The 18,356-nt window shown below is 43.2% G+C and overlaps 8 protein-coding genes across 8 annotated transcripts; 3 read left to right on the plus strand and 5 right to left on the minus strand.

The window, feature by feature from the left end:
• Window positions 1–6: 6 nt before the first annotated feature.
• On the minus strand, window positions 7–1,134 carry NEMIN01_1028 (uncharacterized protein; the record flags this gene model as incomplete). The annotated part of the gene is made up of 1 exon (XM_051476970.1): window positions 7–1,134. The coding sequence occupies one exon, from the start codon at window positions 1,132–1,134 to the stop codon at window positions 7–9; it is 1,128 nt and encodes a 375-aa protein (XP_051332930.1).
• Window positions 1,135–1,433: 299 nt separating this feature from the next.
• Window positions 1,434–2,066, minus strand: NEMIN01_1029 (transcription initiation factor TFIIH subunit 3; the record flags this gene model as incomplete). Its single annotated transcript, XM_051476971.1, has 1 exon — window positions 1,434–2,066. The coding sequence occupies one exon, from the start codon at window positions 2,064–2,066 to the stop codon at window positions 1,434–1,436; it is 633 nt and encodes a 210-aa protein (XP_051332931.1).
• Window positions 2,067–3,159: 1,093 nt separating this feature from the next.
• Window positions 3,160–10,593, minus strand: NEMIN01_1030 (E3 ubiquitin-protein ligase HUWE1; the record flags this gene model as incomplete). The annotated part of the gene is made up of 1 exon (XM_051476972.1): window positions 3,160–10,593. The coding sequence occupies one exon, from the start codon at window positions 10,591–10,593 to the stop codon at window positions 3,160–3,162; it is 7,434 nt and encodes a 2,477-aa protein (XP_051332932.1).
• A 526-nt stretch (window positions 10,594–11,119) lies between these two features.
• On the minus strand, window positions 11,120–13,315 carry NEMIN01_1031 (V-type H+-transporting ATPase subunit a; the record flags this gene model as incomplete). Its single annotated transcript, XM_051476973.1, has 1 exon — window positions 11,120–13,315. The coding sequence occupies one exon, from the start codon at window positions 13,313–13,315 to the stop codon at window positions 11,120–11,122; it is 2,196 nt and encodes a 731-aa protein (XP_051332933.1).
• A 36-nt stretch (window positions 13,316–13,351) lies between these two features.
• On the plus strand, window positions 13,352–13,936 carry NEMIN01_1032 (uncharacterized protein; the record flags this gene model as incomplete). Its single annotated transcript, XM_051476974.1, has 1 exon — window positions 13,352–13,936. The coding sequence occupies one exon, from the start codon at window positions 13,352–13,354 to the stop codon at window positions 13,934–13,936; it is 585 nt and encodes a 194-aa protein (XP_051332934.1).
• Window positions 13,937–14,333: 397 nt separating this feature from the next.
• Window positions 14,334–14,810, plus strand: NEMIN01_1033 (beta-1,4-N-acetylglucosaminyltransferase; the record flags this gene model as incomplete). The annotated part of the gene is made up of 1 exon (XM_051476975.1): window positions 14,334–14,810. One exon carries the CDS (start codon window positions 14,334–14,336, stop codon window positions 14,808–14,810), a length of 477 nt encoding a protein of 158 aa, XP_051332935.1.
• A 336-nt stretch (window positions 14,811–15,146) lies between these two features.
• Window positions 15,147–16,286, minus strand: NEMIN01_1034 (uncharacterized protein; the record flags this gene model as incomplete). The annotated part of the gene is made up of 1 exon (XM_051476976.1): window positions 15,147–16,286. One exon carries the CDS (start codon window positions 16,284–16,286, stop codon window positions 15,147–15,149), a length of 1,140 nt encoding a protein of 379 aa, XP_051332936.1.
• Window positions 16,287–16,533: 247 nt separating this feature from the next.
• On the plus strand, window positions 16,534–18,330 carry NEMIN01_1035 (uncharacterized protein; the record flags this gene model as incomplete). The annotated part of the gene is made up of 1 exon (XM_051476977.1): window positions 16,534–18,330. One exon carries the CDS (start codon window positions 16,534–16,536, stop codon window positions 18,328–18,330), a length of 1,797 nt encoding a protein of 598 aa, XP_051332937.1.
• Window positions 18,331–18,356: the final 26 nt, after the last annotated feature.

Consider the following 18,356-nt stretch of genomic DNA (forward strand, 5'->3'; position numbering starts at 1 on the left):
TTTATTTTATTCTTGCATTATTGCAGGCGAATCACCGCACATTGTCTTGATGAGTTCTAAAACATACTCATTTGTCAGTGGGTATGTCTTTCTGAAAATCTTGCCATCTTGAGGCATGCACTCAACCCATACTCTGTTGGATAACTTTGTCATCGTGTCGTTTCTGATGATAATAGGATGCTCCCATATAACCGTACTATCAAAAGAGAGATCAATAAGCAGCAATGTATTTTCAATGTCTGAAATTATTTTGTCCAACTCAGTATTGTATCTTCCAAAAGAAGAAGTCTTTCCTTCTCGTATGATATTATTAACTTTCTCTATTGGAGCATCAAGGAAAGGCCCTAGTAGTTTATTTAACCTTGAGAGAAAGTCTTTTATTGCATATAGAATAATAAAATATTCTTTCTGTTTTTCAAGCAGCTTACTCTCGTCTTTAGGCCCTTCGCTGTTTTCTATCTCGTATTCTGCCCTATCAATAATAATTCGGAGTTCCTTTAGTTTCTTGACTTTTTTAATAACAAAATTTAGTTTTTCTATGCATAAGCTTCTATTCTTTGTGTCCTGTGTGTCTAATTCTTTTAAAATATTAAGTAAATTTTTTGCTTCTATTTTATGCTTAGCAATCTCACTAGGCTCAATATTATATGCCGCATTTATCTTGATCACGTTCTTCTGATCTAAAGAAGACCGAAGAGTAAGGAGAGTCGGAATGCACGTAGGGTTTCTGATATTTGAAATATAAGTCGTTCTTGTTTTCCAATTCTCATTCTCTTTCGTGGACATGAGAACAGAAAAGTTACTATCTTTGCTTTTATCCCTTGAGTAGTTGCAAATAAGAGCATAGTTTTCTTTTTCGTTTAACGTGCTCATCACTTCTTGGAATGTTGGGTTTATGATAAAACCATCGCACTCAGTTCTTACTAATTCTTTGCTTTTGCTCTGCTCACTGTCTAGCATAACGAACTTATGAAAATACTCCATAAATATATTCTCTTCTGAACACACAGAAAACACCTTTTTTGGCTCTGACTCAGCACTCTTATGTTCTCCTATGGCTATGCTCTCATTTTCTATTGAAAAAATCAAGGGCACCAAACTTAGCACTGCTGTGACCTTAACTAGTAAATTCATCCTGATTAAATAAAAATAATTATTTTTCTCTTTTAAGCTGACTATTTTTGTACATTCAAATAGTTTTATTTATTTCTGGATCTTTTGCTAATTTCCTCTATTCTTGAGCAGTAAGAGCTTCACACTCTCATTTTATTCTTCTACTCGTTTTTCATGAAACCATGCAATAATAATATTCTATCGAATTCTGAACTCTCTTGGGTTATATCTGCTGATATTCAAGAGATCTCTATGCCCTACTTTCCATCCTATCTGCAAGAGTATTGGCAGCTATTTACAGTTGAATTACTCTTTCTGTCCTAGAAAATAAATCTCGTCTTGCAGTTCTTGCAGAGCGGAACAAACTTACAGTACAGCCCAAGACAGATGGGGCACAAATATCCTGTTTTTATCTCTTGGCTGTGGCATATGCAGAACCTCTGCGATGTTTTTCTGCTTATTTTTCCAAAGTCCAGCGAAAGGATCCCCAGCAAGTACTCAAAAAGAGATTCCTCCGACGAAATACAGAAGGCAGGGCGCTTCAGAACATCTGATATCTGAGAGACAAACCCGTCGTTAGGAACCACGCAGTCCACATGAATGTTTAGCTTTCTGGCAGTGAATGCGCACTTCACAAAGTTCAGTGAAACTTTCTCGGTGGAGAAAAAGAGTATTTTGCTCAGATCTTTTTTCTCTTTTTGCACAAGCAGTAAAGCGTAGCCAAAGTCGCTGCACGAGCTGTTCAGTAGCTCTGAGTTAAACCCCAGCAGCATTCTGTCCGTTAGCTCTTCCTCCAAATGCCGCTCAGAGTCGAACAAAATGGAGAGGCCCTGCACAATTTTCAGTCTGTTATCGTGGCCAGTGCGCAGGTACATTGTAAGAAAAACAATCAGGTCGTTCAAAGACTCAGAGCCCATGGGAAACCCACCAGAAGCAACAAGAACCAAGAGCATAATTAAAATTGCAAAAGTTTGTAAAGAATATTAACACTCATTTTTAAATAGTTTTATGCTAGACAAATACAGCAAATAGATGAGCATAATTTGTCTGCAGTGAGCTTTATCCTTAGATACAACGAGTACTCGATGAAAAGCTGTAATGCAGAGATAACTCTTATTAGCATTTGAATTAGCTAGATAAACCACTATGGATGGTGTGTGCAGTGTGCATATTTCAAAAATAAGAAGTTTCCAAAAGCTAATTTATTATTGACCACTGAATGGCTTAGAGTCACAGCAGATATTTTAAATCTTTTACATCCTGCCTTTACGAAAGTTCATCTTGGTACATCCCATAAATATAGAAACATATCGTGTGCTAAAAGAGCTTTAATGCACACATCAATCAAGAACCATCAATAAAAGCCAAATGCCAGTTGAGCTGTGCGGGATCAAATGGTATTTTGGCCTAAGAAGTGCAGCTTTTAGGCAAGATATATCCAGGCAGAGGCCTAGTTTCTACAAAAGCAGAAAATAAAACATTCAAATGTGCGGTAATCTATTTCCAGCCATTCAATGCATGGGATAGCCGTTAGAGTAATAAAGGGACAGTGAAGTGGCTGTCACAGCTTTGTGACTGATTTGCACTGGCGCTGTACTGTTGCTGTTAGATGTTCTAAAGATAAAGGGTTAGAACAGTTTACGCGCAGAGCATCTCAAACACCCCAGAGAAAACATGACGAAGATGCAGCAGATAAACATTTTAAACAAAACAACTTGGTGTAGTACAGCCAGCTAGCGATAAAATATCACAAGGCCCAACAGCACCACTCCACTGCCCATTTATTAAACAAAATGTCTTTAAATATCTTCAATTTTAATTTCAGGTCCATTGAAGGCCCTAGACTTGTGCTAATTAAACATTTAATTTACAGTCATTATCTGTGAAGGATCCGAGAAGAAGAACATCCTCTATCCAATGCCCTTATTCTATTCTTATTCTTTTTATTTCCAAACAGCTGCGTAAGAGTGTATATTTCAGTGCACTATCATAACTCTACAAGGCAAAAGATAAAAAATTATTCATAATTATCAGAATTTATTTTAACTAGGCAAAACCAAACCCACTCGAGCATTCTTCAATTGAGAACAAAAGAGCTTTGACGAGCTGTTCGTACGAGTCGTACTCTGGGAGGTCCAGCTGATTGAAACACGTGTGTGCTGTGGGGAGCCTTGTTGAGCTTCCTGAAGCCTTGTGTATTTGGAACTTCTGGTTTCCATTTTGGCACCGCAGCCCTGCAAATCCTTCAAGCGGCAGTTTCGATGTTCCTGTTGCAAACTGCAGTAGCTTGGCTCTTTCCTCCATCGAGAAATTGCGCACTGCCCTCCAGTACCACCGAATAACCTGCGACTCTGAGGTGTACCCGATGTATATCGAGTTGTTGCGCCAGTCATCAACGTCTATCTCGGGCAAACCGCTGATCAGAAGCTCAACCTCTTTTTCATTGAACATTTTCAGCAGATCTCTGTCGAGAATTTCAAAGAATCCTTCAATAAAAGCTGCTAATTGTCTTTCTACAACTCGGACAAGCTTAAATCCGCAGATCAGCTCGACGTATTCTCTTTTGTTGTGGTTCGTAAGCGCAATGTTCCTTCCGTTCTCCTTCAGATCGATAATCTCTGTTATTCCAAATCTGTCCTGCTCCATTGAAAACGTCATTTCCAGAACATTCTCGATGTCATTTTCCAGTATCCACACAAGAGACCGGTAGAATTCTGGATCCAAAGTCTCCACGTCGCTTAAGTCTACAGGTATGTCCAGCACGCGCTTGTAAAATGCCCGCGTAAAATGGCAGTCAACTGTCATTTCGTCATAGACAGCTTTTCCGATTATTCTCCCAATGAACTTGAAGTACACCAAATGCTCTGGATTTATGTGGCTGTTGTGGTTTGGCTGGTACGATGCTCCTATTGGCGTGAACAGCGCATAGTTCGGGTTGAACATTTCCTTGCTCAGCTCGGAGTACCACTCTCTCGTCAAGCCGCCTGCATCCACGCCTTCTTCGCCCACAAACTTTATGTTGAACTTCGCGTGTCTCACCTGCTCCCCTGCGAGGCGCATCAGCTGGTGGAATGTGTCTTCAAAGACTGCCCCCCGCTGCACCATCAAAGGCACAGTGGTCTTTTGCTGCACGCTTCCTCTTATCTTTTTGTAGAAGAAAATTCTTTTATTGTCGAAATCGAGTATTTTCTTCTGCAGCCCGGAGAACGACATAAACAGCAGATCAGGATCGGCCTGGATGAAAGAGTTGATCAGGTCTTTCTCCTGCTCTATGACTGCGTGGTAGATAGATGGCTCTGTTGTTATTTTTGCAAACTCGTTCACATTCTCGCTGTTTCTTCCAACGTATTTTTCTATCGAGTGCACGATAATAAAAGCCTTGAACATCGGCAAAAGGGAAGAGGGAAAAAGAGACTCTCTCTCTCGCGGTAGAATGCAGCTGAAATAGTGTGCCCAGAACGGCATTTCTCTGATGTTCAGCAGCCCGTCAAGGTGCTCATCTGTTACGCCAAGTATTGCCACGAGACTCACCATCCGTACGAGGCGCATAATGCTCTTATGGTTTGTCTGGCTGTTAAACTCGTTTTTCCTGCTCATGTACTCGTCCAGGAGCCTGGCGCTGCCAGCCATCAGGTAGTTCAGATAGACCATCCGGTAAAACTTTTCTGTTTTGCTGATAAAGTCTGAGAAGTATGTGAACGTATCATCTGTCATATCATACTCCAAAAGCTCGATGAATTTCTGGATATTCACTCTGCTGTGGTCATTCTCCGATACTCTGTCGTTTTTGAACCCGTCTCCCAGCGTGCTGATTAGCTTGGTGCTTTCAGCGAGTGTTCTTTTGCTCATGCTGTTCAGTATCTGATTGATCAACTCTACATTCCCGCTGAATACCGTTGTAAAATCAGAGGACTTTGTGCAGAGATAAGTCAGTGCTTCGTAGCTCCTCTTTACAATAACATCAGGGAGCACTTCGCTGTTCGTGTAGGTTGCAAGGGCGCTGCCTGGAGAAACATTGTAGTTTGCATTGATGTTGCTGCTGCTTGAATTTCCAAATGGAGACATATTCCCGCTGACTCCAGGACCCACAGCCCCTGATATTTGGCTGATGCTTCCTACAAGCACAGAAACCACGCTTTCTCGGATGCTTTTATTTGCTGAGATATTGTGGAGAATTCTGTAGAGATGCCGTCTGTTGGTGCACTGCAGGATCATCCGTATGAACTCAGCCACTAGCTCAGCTGCGACAGAAGCAGACGCGTCTCTTTCTGCAATGAAAGGTATCTCCTGCACTTTCTTTTTTTTTTCTTCTCTTCTGGGGGCTTCTCCTGCAAAAGTTTCCATGTATCTCGTCTCCTGCTCTTCGAATAAGCTGCGAACCTCTTCCCTCAGCCTGTTGAGGAAGTGCAGGCTTATTGGCCTGTACTCTGTGCTGGATGCGATTCTGTCCTGGTAGAACTGGAAAACCGTATCTTCCAATATATCGAGGGGCAGATTGTTCAGTATCTCAACATCCAACACGGGCACTTCTCCGTTCTCGTCGCCTATCACTATTTCTTCTCCTGTTGCAAAGCTTTCTTCGTCTTCGTACTCTTCGTTGTAGTCACCGTACTCCTCGTAGTCTGTGTCCTCTGAGTGCGTATCGCCTATTTCCAACAGAGTCTCTTCATCATTACCGTTAAAAGCATCTTCAAAGTTGTTCTCAAAATCTGCGCTGTCTTTTAGCGGCTCTTTCATGGGCTCTTTCTCCTGGAGTGTAGAGAGGACAATGCTTTCCAGTATTTTCTGCACGAAGGTTGTTTTTTCTCCATCCAGAAGCACGTCCATCTCTTCGACCAGGAGCTTAGAGGTTGACGGCATGTTCAGGGACTTTAAGAACTCATTTTTCTTGTTTGGCTCGCTGCTGCTTGACTGGCTCTCTGATATCTCCTCTTCTTCTGATATGACATACTCTTCGTAGTTATTTGACTCGGAGGTGTACACTGTCTGCGAGTCTTCTGTGCTTTCTTCTGCTATCTCATGCGAGTGCTCTTCCGTGTCATCATAGACCACCTGGTCGCTGTCCATTGTTTCGTCTGTGTCAAAGTCTTCCATGTATCCTTCATCAATGTCTTCAAAGAACACTTCTTCTTCTGACTGGCTGACCTCTTCATAGAATGCCTCTGTTTCGTCCACTGCCAGTATTCTCGTGATGTATTCAATTGGCCTGGTGAGTATGTCTATTACCTTCGAGTAGTCTTTCCTTCTTTCGTCTATCTCCATTGTGCTTTTGATGATTGCATCCAGTGCGTTCATTTTTTTGATCAGCTTAGTGTTCTCCTCAAAGGTATTTTTGCTGAACCTCGTGACAAGCAGCTCCTGGATGAGCTCAGAAAATATCACGGTGTTTGTAACTGACTCTGAAAGCATGGAGAGAATCTTCTTCAGCAGATATGACTTGATCTCCACGCATGTTGAGTAATTGAAAATGACGATGATTAAGTGTCCAGACCAGTGCGCCAGCGATTTCTCTTCTTCTGGCACCTGACTTTGTTTCAGTGACTTAGCATACCCTGCGTGTGCCTGCAGATGTCTGTCCAAATGTGCGTAATCACTCTCATCCAACGAAGAAAGCAGCTGTGGGAATGCCGAGACAAGAAGACAGAGCGAGTGTGTTCTCGCAATGCGCTCCATCACATTGTCTGATGCTGTCTTAAAAAGTATTCCGAATGTTTCTGTTTTGATGTTCGGGTACACCTTTATCTTTTTAGTGAACAACCCGTCTGAAAGTGTTTCCAACGCAGCCTCTGTTATTTCCAGACTGTCTGCGTTCGTATTGCCTGTGCTGTTGCTGTTCTGTGCTGCATCATCTGGCAGCTTGTGTCTGATGTCGTCCCATCCTAGGTTAACGTATTCAAAATTATCTGCTATGTATCTGAGAAAAGTCGAAATAGAGTAGAAAATGGTGCTCCTCAAATTGCTGCATGTCGTGTGTGTCGTGTACATTCTGAACTTGCCCACGTGTTTGCTTTTGATGATTGTCTCCACTGTTTCACTGACTGCCTCTCTGCTCTCCGTCATTCTCCTGATGATCAGATTAATCAGAATTAGAAGGCTTTCTTTTGACTCGCTGTTTTCCAAGGCTGCGTACATTCTGTTCAGTATGCCCATAGGGTCTTCTACTACTATATTCAGCTCGTATTCTATTTTCAGCTTCACCACGGCCAGGAGAACAATGCCCTGGGCTTCTAGCACTGCTGCGTCTGCTGTTTCGTGCATTCGTATCTCTCCTGCAGCCCGAGACAGAAGATTTGTTTTTTTCAAAGTGTCTTTCATTGCAGTGAATGTAAGCACCATCGAAAACAGCTGCAGGAACGAAGGGTCTTTTGACTCTCCAACCTGCCCAACCATTTCTGGGAGATAGTTGAAAAGATGCATGTACACGTTGTACTCCTTCACTGCTGCGTATCTCAGCAGATCGTAGCACTGCTTGTTGTACACCTGTTTGAAAGTTTTTTTGTTTTTTACCAGAATAGTAAATATGTCTGCATTCAGCACGTTCTCTGTTTCCTCTTTGGGCAGCGACAAAAACACAGAAATAAAAAACGACCCCAAACAGTCTCTTCTCTTGTACTCTGGAGTGTTCTCATTTTCTCTTTCTGTTTCCTTTGGGATCTTTTTCTTCAGGGTCAGATAGAACGCTGTTTTTACAATGCTGAGGAGGTGCTCTATGCTGTTCTTGTCTATGTACGAGAGAAGAAGCTCCGTTATTATGAGAGTGTCTTCTTCTATTTCTTGGTTTCTCGACTTTTGTGCATTTTGCGCATTTGGCACGAACAGATTGCTTATTCCTCTGCTGTAGATCGAGAGAACTTCAAGAATCGAAGACACTGCCTTCTTCACAACCAGCGGATCCATTGTTTGCTGCATGCAGATCAGAGCTTTGGCGTGATCTTGCAGTATTTTGCTGATGTTTCTGCCGATAAGATAGTCGTGCGTAACGGAAAAATAGTGCGTTGAGGGGTATGTGCTTGTGTCTTTGTCCAAAAGGAGGTAGTTCTTGATCCCGTGCATGTGCGTCGCATAGTCTGCAAAGTCCTTCTGGTTTGTCTTTTCAATCGCCTCTGTGATCAAAATGTCAAATATTTTCAAATACTGCTTTGTCGCGTCTTTAACCGTGTACGAGTTCTTCAGTATCCCCAGGGTGAAAGAGTAGTAGAGGTTGATCAGTGTTTCGTTGTACTGTTTGTTCGCAAACGTGATTTTGTCCTTCAGGCTGTTGAAGTACTGGCTGATTCTCTTGATGATCTGGAGAAACCCTTTTGACGTGCAGTGCTTTACAAAGGGCTTGTTGATCTCTTCCGTCCTAAAAAGGAGATAGTTTGCAATTAGCAAAATTCTTTTAATTCTCTCGATGTTCTCCAGCGTGATTTTATTCTTCATTGTTCTGTCGACAAACTTGACAATGTACGAGATAACGTATGCCTGGTCTTCGCTGAACACTTCTGTCAGTATGCTCATCACGTCCGTGTACAGCTCTGTGTCCGGCGGTATTTCTATCAGCGTAAGCATCGTTATTATCCTGTTGTTCAGCAGGCCTTTGTCTGTGATCAGCTGGTTGTTTGTTGTCTTCCTGTACACAGCCCTGTGCACCATTCTAAACAGATTCTCCAGCAGAAGAAGCATCAGCTCTGGCTCCGTGTGCGGTATCAGACTCTCCAGATTTTTCATTGTGTTGTATATTTTTTCCTTTACAGTCGATGATATCACGGGATAGTGCCGCACGAGATTCTCCAAAAATATGCCGTATGTCCTTGCGATGTCATACGAGAGAATGGTGTTGCACAGATTGATCATTTCAAAACTCTGGAAAATTTTGTCGAGGATGTTCTCTGTTTCTATCTTCTTAATCAGCTCGCTGTTCAAAAAGAAGGCTTCTATCAGGTTGGGGAGCTCCAGCAGCAGGTCAGGCGAAGCAGGCAGCTCTTTCTTCATGCACTCCACAAATCCATCGAATATTCCCGCCTCAATGATAAACGGCAAATTCGATGGCTCATTGTGGATGTAGTCAGCAACTGCAGAGAACAAATACGCCAAAATGGAAGGCGTAAACTCGTCTGAGTGGAAGAGCACCAGGTTAATCGCGCGAGGAAACTCGCCCTCCAGAAACCCGCGCATTGCCTCCACTGTTCCTATGTTCTTGAACAGCTGCGAAATAATTTTCATGATCGAGTTTATGTACAGCAGCAAATCGTGGTCCTTCAGATTGCCCAGCACTGTTTCAACGGACTTCAGGAGCTCCTTGGAAAGTATTCCCACGCCATTCTCAGATATAAACCATGTGAAGGGCGCAGGAAGCGTGAACAAGAAGGTGTTTGCGCCCATCACCAACCGCATCTTTTTTCTGTACGAGATGTCAGATCTGTCTTTGAGAGTGTTGCACACATACTGGACAATTCCTGCAGAGAACAGGGCAGAGACGCACGGAGCAGAGGCAAAGCAGGAGCTGAGGAAGTTGAAAAATGCCACTGAGAAATGCTCTGGGACATCTTCATTGATCACGTGTTTTAGCAGGTTCATTATCATGCCCTCGTGCGACTGTGCATTCATTGCTGCGATCACTGCAGAGTGCCGTATTCTCATTCTGAAAATCGCATCTATCATCACCACTGCTGCCTCTCTCATTTTGTAGCTCTCCGTGTTGATGATGTTCAGAGTCTCTGGGATGTCTCTGCTGATGAACTCTGAGTCTATGGGAAGATCCGAGTAGTTGTAGTAGACCAGCGCGCTGAATGCGAGCAGGCGAATTATCTTTAATTTGTCCAGCTGCTCGATCAGCTCGTGCGATCTGATTGCGTGAATAAATCTGCGGATTTCCTGTTTTGGCACTGTCTTATCTGAAAGGCCGTACAGCCCCTTTTTGACTGCTTTCTTAATGTTCACTCGCTTGCACGTGTTTGTGTGCTCGTCGTAGTACGTGTATATGGGGTGCGGTTTTTCCTTCACTCTTTCAATCAGGATCTTCAGTGTGTCCATCTTCATTAGGTTCATGCTTGTTTTGATCGATCTCTGGATGTGTATCTTGGAGGCGAAGAACGACACAAGATAGAGAGCATCGACCACAAGCTCGAGCTCAAACGAGTAGATGTACGGCTCTATCACGTCAAACGAGCTGAAAAGGCTCTTGTTGGAGCTGTTCTCAACCAGCAGCTTCTGGAACTGCAGAATTGCATGCACTGTTTCCTTGTCTGTCTCTTTCATGGGATGATTTTGAAATTGCTCCAAGCTGTACGTCGTGGAGATGTTCTTCAGTATCGCATCAAATCTATCTAAAACATCCACCCAGTACAGGAGGTCTGTTTTTGTGTATTTCCACTCTTTCAAATTGTTTAGATAGGCATATATGTCCTCTTCGGGAAGATCCGTTAGATGCCTTATGATATTTGAAATATTTTCTGGAGGCTGTGAGAACCGCCTTTCTATTGGCCTTTCAATTTTCATAAAAAATAAAAAAACAAGAATATTTATTTACAGTGCCCACGAGAGTGGCAAGAACACTTGAGAGCCGCACACTTTCTATCTTTAACCAGCCAGCAGACTCAGTAGAGCTCGTCCCACTTATCTCTTAAACTGTTTTATGCGCTGTACAGCAAAACTCAAACTTGCAGGTGTGCAGCTAAAACTTTATAATTTATATTTTCATAGCTCATGTAACAACTAAACAGATGCACTTACTCTTTATTCTATCCAGCTCACTGGATCCATGCATTGATGATCTATGAGTGTTTAGTGGACTATTCAGTGCATTCTAGCATATTGATGGAAGACCGCTGGTAAATAGGAAAACATCTTGTGTAAGAAAGTATTGTACAGCTGATACAAGAGCATACAAGAAGAATTCTGAACATATTTTTGTTTATTAATGCAAAGATACATCGATGAACACCTAATTTTGTTTTTAAATATTTATGTGTGGTAAATCAAAAGATAGCAAGATAATATAGCAGATGTGTGCCTTTTATTTATCTTATTCAACCTCGCCACCTGGCGGTCTTTCCTGGTCCAGGAGAATAGAAGGCTTGAACGTAAACGGACTGAAAAGGGTTCCCTCTCCTTTGAAGAACTTCGAGCCAAACTCCACCCAGTGCAGCCTCAGACTGTGCAGCGTGGCACTCAGCCCCTCCAGGCAAATAAGAAGGATAAAAGTGCCTAGCACCCAGATAACAGAAAGAGCCAATCTAAGGGGAATGTCTATGCTCGTATTCCCTATGGTTTTTGTGAATAAAATCGCGCTTAGCTCAGCGTGTGCCAGTGAAACAGCCCACAGCCTTAGATACGAGGAGATATTTGATATCAGCCCCATTGAAAACTCAATTCCCTCGATGAAAGAATGCAGCCACACGTCCGCCATGGAGCTCTTCGCTGGAACTGTTTTTGTGGCCATTCGGTAGATCGGCTCTGATAGGAGCATGACAGGGAACGCCATAAGCACTACCGTCATAATTCCCTTTTGGATGATGTTCTGTGCTGGGTACAGCTCTTCTGCTACTTCCCTGAATGAAACCATCTCAATAATCACTGCAATAATCCCGGGCCATGACGGCTTGGGCGTATTCCATTTGAGGAGTATTAGGAATATCATGTATCCTATGAGCCCCATGAATATTATTATCTGCGGAATGATCACTCCGTATATTCTGGCTCTGTCTTTGTTGTACCTGGCATTTATGACGTTCAGAACCATTCCCAGCAGAAGATGGCAGAATCCAATCACCACGCTTGTCTTCATTTTCAGCGAGTTGATAAACGAGGGGCCATTTGCCGCTGTGTGCCATATGTGGTCTATCCCAAATAAGCAGTTTCCTTGTTTATGCCCATAGCTGTCGTAAGCTGATAGATAGTGGCCAAATGAGCACCCCATAAAGTCTGCGTACAGGAACCCAAAGTACACTGACCACACTCCCATGAAAACCAGGAGATATCTTGCATCAAATATTATTTCTAAAAATTCAGGTATTGTCAGCACTTTTTCTTTTCTGATGAAGTACATCCCCACTGCGATCAAAATCAGCCCGTGTCCTATGTCACCGAACATTGCTCCGAAAAGGAAAGGGAAGGTGCTGATGGAGAATATCGTTGGGTTTATCTCCTTGTACGCAGGAATGCCGTAGACATTTGTCAGGTTTTGGAAACACTTTGTGATTGGCGTGGTTTCAAAATACGTTGGCTTTACCACTTCTTCTGTGCTGGGGATGATCTCAGCTGCTACATCCCCGTGGGCCTCTCCTATCTTCTTTATCAGCTGCCCGAATCTCTCTTCATTTCTCTTCAAAATGAACCCCTCTCCCATCAGATACGAGTTCTCTTTGTTTATTTCCAGCTTTGCCAGAGCTGTTTCTATCTCTATCTCCCGGATGATGTAGTACTTCCAGACGAACACCTCTCGCGATATTGTTTTTATCTCTGCTGAAAAAGTTTCGGTGTTTATCTGGTGCATTTTTGTCAGCTGGGACAGATTTGAGGACAAGCTCAGCAGATCGCCCTCTTTTTTTTCTGTTTTTTGGTTCTCGTACCTCACTATTCTTGCATCCACCTTTGTGCATATGTTTCTTATTCTTTCAATCGCACGCTCTCCATGCGTGAAGCAAATAAACCCCATTTTCTTCGGAGTGGCCATCTCCACGGAAACAAAACAAAGATTGCCGTGGAGAGACTTCCACAAAAACTCTTCAAGAGTGTTGATCTGCTCCTTGGAAATCACGCCTGCCACGTACTCAAGGCCTACTTTTGAGCTTCTATCTGAGTCAAAGTCGAGGTCTTTCAGGCCTTCTGTGGATATTCTCTCCAGATCCTGCAGAACTGTCACGTCCTCCTGCATCTTTTCAACCGCCTCTCCTGTGCTTTTCTTTATCTGCGAAAGCTGCACCACCCTGTAGTAGTGCTTTTTGATGGAGTCTGACAGCTTTTCTATCGTCATGTGCAGCGGGGGGATGTTGGATCCCTTCACCTGCGATATTTTGTTCTTTTTCAGCTCTTGTGTTAGAAATACAATTCTCGCCAGAATTTTTTCCATTTCAATGCAGTGCTCTGTTTTTTCTCGCTTTTTGTCTGCTGGAGCCACCAGGTGCAGGATGTCTCTCTGTCCGAGCTCTTCCAGCGCATTCCTGGCTATGTCGGGCGAGATGTACACTCGCACCATGCTTACATCTTCACTTCTAAACATTTTTAATTTGTTTGTGCAAAAATAGTTTATATTTCAATGGTTACCAACAGAGAGCTCGTCTGCACGTACAAAGCAAAATCCAAGAAAAAGTGGATGGACGGGTGTCTGGTTATAGTTAACAAAAGCCTTGTCCTTTTTGACAGCAAAAACAAAGAAATAGACGCGTGCACTGTCCAGAGAGTAGAGCTAGATGGAGACTCCGTTGTGATGGAGTATCATGAAGTGATGTGCGACGAGATGGAGGTCCTGAAGAGCATTGTAAAAGCCTCAGAAAAAGACAGAAGTGCAAAAACAAGAATAGAGACAGATAAACACTGTAAAGACGATAATATCATGGATCTGTCCAAGGAAGTAGAAGAGACAGTGCAGTATCCTGCAGAAAGAGCAAGATCTAAAGAAGACGAAAAGAAGACAAAAAAGCCAGAAGAAACAGAAAAGATAGTAGAGTGTACGAGCATGGATAAGACAGATGAGTATGCAGAGATACTGAAGTGCAGTGAAATAGACGTATTTCCTACAAAACACACAGACATAAAAGAAGAAAAAAGATCAGACACAGTCTCTCCTCAGAAGTCACGAGAAGATTTGCTGAGCATGTTTGCAAATATAAATAGCTCGTAATGAGCACCAATCGCTAAAAAACTGTCCATCTAATAACTACTCTTTGATAATGAACATCTCACTTGACTTATAATAAATCCCTCTTGGCATAACATTTATTGAATAAATTGCAATTAAATTCTACTATATTTCCCCATTGTTGTGCAAATATTCTCTGCAGAAGAAGCAAATTAAAAAAGTGTACAGCATTCAAAGAATAAAATTGCCACTAAAAATGTGTTGAGTTTTAAAAAAGTTGTCTCTTTTTCTGAGAAGTTCAATAAATCCAGATGCAATAATTACTAGTGTGCCTCTAAATAAATGTGCAGATTTCTGCAATAGTTATGTCTTCTGTCCCTTGAGAGCTACTCTCTGTCACAAAAGTATTTATTGAGCAAAGTTTGCAAATTTGCTTCTCATGAGACTAGTCGTCACCACAGGCACTTTTGGATTCAATGAACTAGTCGATAAAATAGTTGAGTCGCTTGGCGCTATTAGCACAAAGTACACAGAGGTTATCATACAGTACGGAAGAACAGAGCCAAACTCCCTGAAGAGAAAGAGCACCACAAATAGTCAAAACTTCTCTCTGATAAAAGTAGCATATTACACTGCATTCGATGATTTTATCCAGGGAGCTGACTTAGTTGTGTCCCATGCAGGAACAGGGACTGTCCTTTCCCTCCTCAAACACAATGCGCCCTTCATCATAGTCCCTAACAAAACACTCCTGCACAATCACCAAGAAGAATACACGAATTCTCTACAAGAAACTCTGACAGTTTCGTCGCTCAGCTCACTCGTAGATGATATAATGGCAGCAAAGCACACACAGCGCACACTGACTGTATCATCTACCCTGTGGAGCACACACTTCATGCCTCTCCTAAAATAGACAAATCATCACAATAATGTATACGGCATAAACCCCCAACAATCACCACTCCAAAACTATCCCCAGATTGTATACCGCTCAATTAAAAACACAATAAACAAACAGTAGCTCAACAATAAATTTATTTACACCCATAACTACGAGCAAAAAGTCAATAAGAACGCCTCAGCAAGCAAAGTAAAAGAAAAGTAGAGCAGCTGGATTAACAGTACTGTTTTATTCGGAATTGTTATTACTATTACGGATCTCTCATGGTGTAGTGGTTATCATTCTCGCTTGTCACGCGGGGGACCAGGGTTCGATTCCCTGTGAGAGAGTTCCTTTTTTATTTTTCCTCTACTTAATAAAATAGCTTCTAGCGGCCTCAAAAATGCTGCGCATCCTTTCCTCCGCGTAGTACTTCGCAGCCCCCACACACGCAGAGAGACAGACGATGAAGAGCCCCATCTTCACCACCTGCTTCATTGCTCCCTCTGTGGCCACCTTTGCAACTCTTCCATTGATGCACGTGCAGTACAGCTGCCCGCTCATGCTGGCTATCCCCGAGACAGGAGAGGTGAAGACCTTCTTCCTCCACAGCTCTCTTCCCTTCTTATAGGCAATTACGTGCCCTGTGCCTGTCCCCACATAGAATACGCCATCTTCTGTGGAGTGAATAGTGATGCACATGGGCTCAATTACTGTCCATATCTGGTCCCTGTGCATCATCGTAAGGACTGACTTATCCTTTGGCAGTTGCACGATGTATCCTAGCGACTTGCTGGCGCTGTAGCTGCTAATGGGCCCATCTAGCATCACTTCCCTTCCCTCTTCCATGAACAAAAATGGGATGTTTTTCTTGGTAGCCTTGTACAGAAGAGACTGGCCGTTCGTGTATAGAGAGCTCATCTTTATCTCTTCGTTAATATCCACTGCCTTCTCCCACGATGATAGATCAGAGGCACTTGCAGCCTCGTGCTGCTGATCTGAGGTATCGTGGCTTGTGCTGCTGTCTGCGTCTTGTGTGGTTATGTTATCAGGGCTGCTCTGGCTGTTCATTGTGTCAGCGTGTCCTTTGTTCGAGGTGATTTCTTTGGTTTTTATTTTTATTTCGCTCTCCGCTGTTTTGCTGTTTTTTATTTTCGACACTTCTATTTTGAAAACCTTTCCTTCTTTGATGTAGTACAGTGTTCCCTTCACGATAATGGGCGAATACACGCCAAAAGGGAGAGTGTAGGGGCCCTGTATGTCTCCCTCCGACAGAATAAATAGTTCGTACGACGAGGGATACTCGACCAAAACATACTCATCAGAGTAGACTTTTGATGAGACCACGACCTCCTTTACGTTCGCCTCTGCCAGAACATTCAGCTCTGCGTCAAGCATCACTATGCGGTTGGGAAAGCCAAAGATTGGGTTGCCTCCCCCCCCTCCCAGCAGAAAGTTCTTCCCTGTCCTCGATATGCTCGTGAGCGGCATGCTCTCTTTGTACTTCATAATAAACAAAAATAATCTCACACATAAATATACTACACAGAGAAAAACTGTAACACAGCAAGGCAAGGTGGCCGAGTGGTCTAAGGCGCTAGGTTTAGGTCCTAGTCTTCATCTGAAGGCGGGGGTTCGAATCCCCCCCTTGTCATTTTTGCTATTGGTTCAATGCCTCTGGAACTGTATTCTTTCATTCGTGCATCGTCCTTCTGTTTCAGAGTTCAACACAAATATCCCCGCTCTGCCGCTCTTCATGTTGTTCTCGTCCCCTTCGGTTGGGTCTCTCTTTGCCACTGCAAAAGTTTTCCACTTCTTTCTCTTCTCCTCTGGGTCTTCCGAGTGGCTGCTCACAAAATTTCTGAACGACCTGGAGAAAAAGCTAATTCCCGTTGGAGGAAAGATGTCCTATGCCCACATTAAAGAAACCGCTGTGAAGGTTTCCGTTTCTGTCACTGATTCTGTCTCTTTGGAAAAGATTTTAGCCGACACTTCGGCTGCGCACAGTGTCTCTCTCTCTGTCAGACTGCCTGCGTATCTTCTGAGCAACAAAGACTCTTTTCTCATGGAGCTGGAGAACATTGCCTCCTGGAACAACACGAAACTTGAATACGACTTCAAGCAGACGTATCTTTCTGCAAAGATAGTTGGCGCTGCGCAGAAAGCCTTCCAGACGCGCACGGAAATATTTAAAATCATCGAGAAAATGCACGGGAGATCTCCCGTGTACGTAAACTCGCACGTGCATGGCGCGCGCATAGTGGCGGATGGGGGCAGGGTTTATTTTGAGAGCAAAATTTTGAACACAAAAGCTCTTATCTCGAAATCGCAGAATGACTACATCAGCGCAACCTCTGTGGAGGGCGCAGTCTACAAAGAAACCCTGCGCGCTGACAGGATCTCTCTCTCCTACATCATGATGTATCTGCGGCACATTCTAGAAGATATTTTGGTAAAAAACGAGGCGTACATTGATGAAATAACACACGAAAACGAATCATCGATTGTTTTTATCTCTGGCTTCTGCAAAAAACTGCTCAGCGATGCCCTGCTGGAGATCAGGATGCTTTTTATATCGATTGTGTCTGTGCAAATAAAAAACATCGACCCGTACACAACTGCCAAAGTGTTTCTCTTTGAGGTGGACAGCTCTGTTACGATAGTTGGAGAGACGTGCGAAATTAAAAAGCTGCTGCGCGAAGTAGATCTTCCGTGTGAAATATCCATCTGCATTCCTCCTGCAATCGAAGAGTTTATATGCGGAAAAAAGAACGGAAAAATAAATAAAGTATCCCGCGAGAGCGACTGTGCTCTCTCGATTCGCAAGGACAGTAATGTTTTTGTGCTCATTCAGGGAGGATCGCACAATGCAGAGTTTTCTCTTTCTCTGATCGAAGACGAGCTGCCGACTGAGTACTCGTTTTATCTCCACGAAAAACACCACAAGAGAATCATTGGATACGGAGGCAAGTCCATACAGCGCCTTATGAAGAAGAACGGGGTGTACATCAAATTTGACAGCAGCACAGAGAGCGGAAACAATGTAATCATAAGAACTCCAAAAAAAAACAAAGACGCTTTGTACAAAATGTACAAAGACGTTATGGAGCTCGCAGGAGAGGTGCCTCTGATGGCGCACGGAGCATGGCGCCCTCTTTCCTTCTGCGACTTCTATGCCCTGGCCTTTGACACTTTCAGGTTCAGAGTTGACTCCATCGAGGTTTTCCACAGGGAGCCCATCGCTGTTCAGTACTACTTTCTGAACGATAAAACATGCAAAGAGCATCTTCTAGGCGACAAGACAGACAAAGAGCACAAAAATGCCATTTGCACTGTAGAAGATAGGATAGTCGTAGCTTCATCTGTGTCCATAGATAATTCAGAAAAAATAACAATGTCTACATGGAAGAATGACCATACGCTTTCAAACTATTTCCTGTGGAAGTACGAAGAGCCTTTGTTCTCTGACAGCGCCATGTGGAGCAGACAGTGGAAGAAGTTCTCGGACTCCTGGGACAACGGGCCGTGGAGAAACAGCGGATTTACAAAGTAGAATTAAAAGGCTTAAAATATTTTGTA

The sequence above is a fragment of the Nematocida minor genome (assembly GCF_024244105.1).
Source record: "Nematocida minor strain JUm1510 chromosome Unknown 7912, whole genome shotgun sequence".
In the NCBI taxonomy this organism is placed as follows: domain Eukaryota; kingdom Fungi; phylum Microsporidia; genus Nematocida; species Nematocida minor.